The sequence below is a fragment of the Halichoerus grypus genome, chromosome 11 (genome assembly GCF_964656455.1).
Source record: "Halichoerus grypus chromosome 11, mHalGry1.hap1.1, whole genome shotgun sequence".
Taxonomy (NCBI): Eukaryota; Metazoa; Chordata; class Mammalia; order Carnivora; family Phocidae; genus Halichoerus; species Halichoerus grypus.
The window spans coordinates 98,351,152-98,357,154 of record NC_135722.1 but is presented as its reverse complement, the minus strand read 5'-3'; the positions used below and the strand labels follow the sequence as shown (position 1 = coordinate 98,357,154).

The following is a 6,003-nucleotide window of genomic DNA, read 5'->3' as shown; positions in this document are numbered from 1 at the left end:
GAGCAGGGTGGGACGACTGAAGGAGTGAGTCTGCCAGCCAGTCCCCTCCCACAGGGGGGCCAGCAGGGACACCCAGCTTCCGCCACTCGTGCGCCCCCCCCAACCCCCCGCAACGTGGCCTGGAGCTTACTCAGGCACTCTGAACCTGTTTCTTTATCTGAAAATGAGGTTAGTAATTACGCTCCCACGATATAGCCCTGAGGATTAAATGAGAGCATTTGCAAAGCATTTGCCTGGCATGTCGTAGGTTCTCAGTAAAGGTTAGCTCCTATCTCTAAGGAGAGTGAAAACCCCAGGACAGGGTGGCTGGTTGGTCCACCACCAGCCTCAGGGATGGATCCCCACAGCTCTTTCCCCTCTCTCTGGCCAGACCCTTTTGAATTTCCCCTGCCTTCAAACTCGGGGGCAGGGAGCAGTGAAGAAGGAGCAGCCCTAAGTCCAGAGAGCAGGGAAAGCCTTCATGGTCCTGTCCATAAAAGGCTTTTCCCCGGCGGCTTCCCGGCCTCGGCAGCTCAGCTCCGCCCCGCCCGCTCCATCTCCAAAGCACGCAGAGAATGTCTCGGGCAGCCCCCGGCAGACTGCTCCAACTTGGTGTCTTTCCCCAAATATGGAGCCTGTGTGGAGTCACTGGGGGGGCCGGGGGGTGGGGAACAGGCTGGGTTCTTCTAGCAGGGAGGGGGCTGAGGGGTGAGCCAGCGGGGGAGGCTGACATCACCACGGCAGCAGCCCTTTAAACCCCCCACTCAGCCAGCGCCCCATCCTGTCTGTCCAAGTTCAGACACGGAGAGCTCCTTCCCTCCTGCGAGCCCCGAGGAACCCCCGTAAGTGCATGTATCCCCGGGTTGGAGGGAAGGTAGGCTAGGGCTTGATGGTAGCAGTGGGTATACTGGGGACAGGGCCCTCAGAGGTCCTGGTCTCCAGCTCCTCGGCTGGAGAAGGCCACCCTCTCCATCAGCGTGCATTCCTGATCTCCAGATGGGGAAGTGGTCCTACTTGATGGGGGTGGTGAGGTTACTAGAATCCCATATTGCTTGGACTGGGCAGCCTCAGGCTGGTTGAAATGTTTAGGATGACTTGGCTGATGCAGAGGGATTGATGGTGAAGACCCTGACGACAGGGGTGCGAGGGGGACTCCCCGTATTCAGCCCTTGTCGTGCCTACGGGGTGTGTGACGGGCTCGAGGTGCTGGGTTAGACACAAGGCTGTTTGGTGTCCCTCTAGGAGGCTGCACAAGGAGGCGAGGGGGTGTGCGAATACACCAGTGCTGGAGAGCAGGGGCCCACGGGCGGGTACCCAGGGCCTGAGCAGCAGGAGAGAAGCCCCGGGGAGCCACTGAGGCAGCGGGGAGGTCCACAGGCAGGCGTGGCAGGGCGCGGGGACCTGCATGAGAGCCGCTTTTCCGGACACACGGCTCCTTCCATCCTCTGAAAATGGGGGGTGACCCCACTGCAGAGAGAGGGGTGAGGGGCGGGCCCTGCAGGAGCTTTGCAGTGTTGGCCTGAGTGGGCCTGGGACCCTGGGCCCTTCCCGAAGGGTCTGGCTGCTTCCCCTCAGTGGTTGCTATCCAAAGGGTAGCAGTGAATAGGGCCGCTCTTCTCTGTCCCCAGAATTGAGATGAGCCCACCTTCCTGCCATGTCAGAGATCCACAGACGCTCGACGCTCGCTCCTGTTAGCTGTGTCTTCTTTCGAAGAGAGAGGGGGCCCAGGGGTCCTGGAGAGACCCCTGGTTCTGCTAGTTGTTGTGGGGTCCTGTGGTAGCAGGTGCACGCTGCCCCTTCACAGCTGGACTTTATTCTTTTCTGGGGGGAGGGGAAGCCGACAGGAGCCACAGGGCAGGAGGATCAAAGCGCAGCCAGGCTGTTCTGCCTGTCCCGTCCCAGGAGGCTTTATCTAGAAAGGCCTCTGGGTGGCTTGGCCGGCAACCCTCTCCCTCTCCTCTTCCCAGCAGCATCAAGGTGGGACTGGGGAGGTCTGGGTCAGAGGACTGAGAGGGATTTCTTGGAATTCTCCACTTTAAGACTCTTCACCAGGAGGGAGAAGGGTGGGGGTAGGGTGCCTTTCATCCCCCTCCCTGTTCTGATCAAAATCCAAATGTTGTCTCTAGAACTAGGGGCTGCAACTTTGTGTCCTTGTCACCGATACCTTCACTGTCTGCTCTGAATCTCCTAGACTGAACGCTGGTGGGGGCGGCGGGGGGTGGGGGGGGCACTCTGCTTCCGTCCTGTTCCTTGCAGGCCCAGCCCACCGTCTGGGAGGGAGGGCAGTTGGGAGGGCAGGTGGGGTGGAGAGTACCAGGAGGATAGGCTTGTGGAAGGTGGTGGGTGCTTGGACCCCCAGGATGCATGCTGCCTGCCTGGGCTGGTGGGGTGAAGGCTGAGCCGGGGCCAGGATGAAGGATGGGCTGAAGTCACCTGGTCCCAGCTGACTTGTGGGTTTTGACCACTAGTCTTTGACCCCCAGTGACTGGGAGGCAGGGTGTGAGACACACGGCAGGGTGGGGAAGGAAGGGGCTGGGCTGTTTATAGGGAAACAGAGCAGAGACTGCTTTTGGATTCTCTGGGGTCAGCTGGAGGGGGAGATGGGTGGTGGTGCTCAAAGGTGGCCCAGCCCTCTGGGTCTTTCCAAATCCGAGAGTAGTGAGTTGCCCAATAGCTGGAATTTAGATGAATCCATCTCGTGTTCTTTGTCTCAAGCTTTGCTGTCCCCTCAGGGGATGACTTGGAAAAGGAGTGGAGGGCGGCTGGGAAGAACGCTGTTTCAGTCCCTGGGTCAGGGGCCGGCTCCCCCAGGTCACCAGCAGGAGGCGATGCTGGGAGGGAGTCCCAGACAGTGCCTGGGTGAAGGCACAGCCCTGTGAGATGGATCACATCCTCCTCCGTGCACAGATGGGGAACTTGAATGCAGGAAAGTTGTCAGCTCTGGGGGAAGGAAGGGTAGGGCAGCTGACTGGGGACCATGGCAAGTGAGGACGCTCACTCTGCTTTCCACGGTGGTGAGTGGGGAGAAGGTCTGATTGTGGCAAGAGAGGGAGTCGGGGAGCATGTGGACTACCCCCATCCTCGGACCACTCTCTCCCTCCCAACCTCTGACCTCTCCGAGGCCAGGTGATGGGTCTGGCCTCATCTGGTCCCTTTCTCGGAGGGCTCTCCTAGGGAGCTCTGGGCACCACCCCCCGTGACACCTGGAGCTCTCCCGAGCAGTGCCAGCCCCAGGCCTTCAGGACAGCAGCTACTGCTGGTCTGCACAGGGAGGGGCTCCCCATGTTCTGGCTGGCAGATTCTTGGCTCTGGGATGTCCCCCGAGGACTCTGGCTCCTCGGTTACTCAGCTACTAGAGTGGCGGGACCTGGGGCACAAGGGAAAATCCATGGGTCTAGCAGTTCTTTCTCTCCTGGCCCACCTGAGGAAGTGCAGCTTCTTGGCCAAAGGCTCGTGGGTTTTGCCGGCTTCCTAGACCTTGCCAGGGGTGGGTAAGTGTGAGCCTCTTCGGCAGCTGCAGGCCAGAGGCCGGGCTGACCCGGCAAAGAGCTGGGTTTTGGAGTTCCAGCTTTGGGGCTAGAGGATAAAGTGGAGGGAGAAGTAAGAGAACTCTGTAACTTAAGGCAGAACCCACAAACCACCTCACGCCTACCTGGACAAAGAAACCTGCTGCTTTATTTTGGCGCCAGGGGAGGGGGGCAGTGCGGCCTCCTCTGGAAGGCATCTCCGGTGCCTCTGTGGCCAATCTTGGCAAAGAAAGAATGCTCTAGACCAGCGCTTGTCAAACTCCGGCCCATACGCTAAACGCAGCCTGCTGCTTGTTTGTGTCAATAAAGTTTTATTGGATCAAAGCCATGCTCACTTGTTTACGTATTGTCTAAGGCTGCTTTCATGCTACAATGGCAGAGACCATATGTCCAGCAAAGCCTAAAATACCTACTCCTCTCTGGTTGTTTACAAAAGTAAGTTTACTGATCCTTGCTCTAGACTTCGAAAGATCTGGTCTCCCATTTCTCTGGTCCCTAAATTCAGAGAGGCTCCCTGGACAGAGGGGATGATGGGCAGTGCCATGAAAACAAAACGAGGAAACCAGGGGAGGTAAATAAATGTCTAGGATGGGTGGGCACGCCCCCCCCCGCCCCCCGCCCGTCCCCCTAGGAGCTCCAAGGCCTGCCTAGCACAAGTGAGAGCAGAACTGGTTCTCTGATCCTCTGACCTTCTCCCTTCTCTGGCCGGTGCTGCTTTAGCTCTCCCACAACATGGCCAACAAGGGTCCTTCCTACGGCATGAGCCGCGAAGTACAATCCAAAATTGAGAAGAAGTATGACGAGGAGCTGGAGGAGCGGCTCGTGGAGTGGATCATAGTGCAGTGTGGCCCAGATGTGGGGCGCCCGGACCGCGGGCGCCTGGGCTTCCAGGTCTGGCTGAAGAATGGCGTGGTGAGTGGCACTTCACAGAAGTGCAGGGGGGCTGGGGCTTCACCATCCTGCTGGGCTTGTGGGGCAGGCACCCCGAGCGGAGTGCCAAGCTGCGTTCTCTGCCCGGCAGATTCTGAGCAAGCTGGTGAACAGCCTGTACCCTGATGGCTCCAAGCCAGTGAAGGTGCCCGAGAACCCTCCTTCCATGGTCTTCAAGCAGATGGAGCAGGTGGCTCAGTTCCTGAAGGCAGCTGAGGACTACGGGGTCACCAAGACTGACATGTTCCAGACTGTTGACCTCTTTGAAGGTACAGAGAGAAGAGGGGTGGAGGAGGCAGGTGGAGGACAGGAAGCTGAGGCAGAGAGGACAAGGGATGACCCAAGCATGCCACGACAACAGGTCTGCAGAGCGGGAATGCCAACCATACTCAAGGGCATCCTAGGATCTACTGCAGCCTCCTTAGCCCTTGGGGTTGGCCAGTTTTCGGAGAGGCGGGGCAGGCCCTGCCATGGAGTCCTGTGTACGTGGTCCTGAAGGTCACCCCCCATCCCTTTTTCTTCTCCCAGGTAAAGACCTGGCAGCGGTGCAGAGGACCCTGATGGCCCTGGGCAGCTTGGCAGTGACCAAGAATGATGGGTACTACCGTGGAGACCCCAACTGGTTTATGAAGTACGTGGCCACCAGGGGTTCCTTGTGCGCTAAGCTTGTGTCTCTGTGTGAGATGGGGGGTGGCCTGGGCTAACCGCTAAGCCAAGGGAGGTGGGGCAGCAGGGTCGGAAGGTACAAAGTGAAGGTCTAGGCGAGGGGGAAGATGGGTCCCTGCTGCTTGCCAGTGTCCCTGGCCCGGGGGGCAAGCTAGGTGAAGGAAGCAAGAGAAGTGAGACGGGGCACATGGGATGAGGCTAGGAAGTGACAGAGGAAACAGAACCCAGGTGGAAAATGTGCAGTCCCGGTGAGTCTTTATCCTGGTTTCCCCGCTTCTAGGAAAGCCCAGGAGCATAAGAGGGAATTCACAGAGAGCCAACTGCAGGAGGGCAAGCATGTCATTGGCCTACAGATGGGCAGCAACAGAGGGGCCTCCCAGGCTGGCATGACAGGCTACGGACGACCTCGACAGATCATCAGTTAGAGGGAGAGGGCCAGCCCCCGGCCCTGCCCGTCCCCAGCTCGCCGGCCGCAGCCATCCTGCCTAGCCTGCCTCACCCACACCCGTGTAGTTCCTTCAGCCCCGGCCAAGCTTCGAGGCTCCGTCACTGAGCAAAGGTGACCGCACTTGGGCAGCTCTCCCCCACCCCTCAGCCTCAGCCCAACTTCTTACCCCAAAGCACCACTCCCCTAACCCTCCTCCCAGCTCCCCTACCGTCTCCCACCATCTTTCCCCATCCTGGGCCGGGCAGGGGGGAAGGACGTGGGCCGGGGGTAGCTGGGCAGGGGGCAAGTCCACCATCCTCCTTGGCAGCAGATGCCCATTGAAGGAAACCCAGCCCAACCTCCCCCCATTTTTTTGCTGGAATATTTTGGGGGTTGAAATTCAGAAAAGAAACAAATATATACATCAATCTTTTCTCAGGCCTGGCTGGCAGAGTTTGATTTGCCCTAGTCACT

General features: G+C 59.0%; 1 protein-coding gene across 2 annotated transcripts; it reads left to right on the top strand.

Moving 5' to 3' along the window:
* The first annotated feature begins 664 nt into the window (after nt 1-664).
* On the top strand, nt 665-5,967 carry TAGLN (transgelin). 2 transcript variants are annotated; one of them, XM_036104496.2, is made up of 5 exons: nt 665-821; nt 4,227-4,418; nt 4,528-4,705; nt 4,965-5,067; nt 5,383-5,967. In XM_036104496.2, exons 2-5 carry the CDS (start codon nt 4,239-4,241, stop codon nt 5,525-5,527), a joined length of 606 nt encoding a protein of 201 aa, XP_035960389.1. In that variant the 5' UTR covers nt 665-821; nt 4,227-4,238; the 3' UTR covers nt 5,528-5,967. The 2 variants fall into 2 exon arrangements, with proteins under 2 accessions (XP_035960389.1, XP_077915092.1); XM_078058966.1 differs by lacking the exon at nt 665-821 and adding an exon at nt 2,296-4,077.
* Nucleotides 5,968-6,003: the final 36 nt, after the last annotated feature.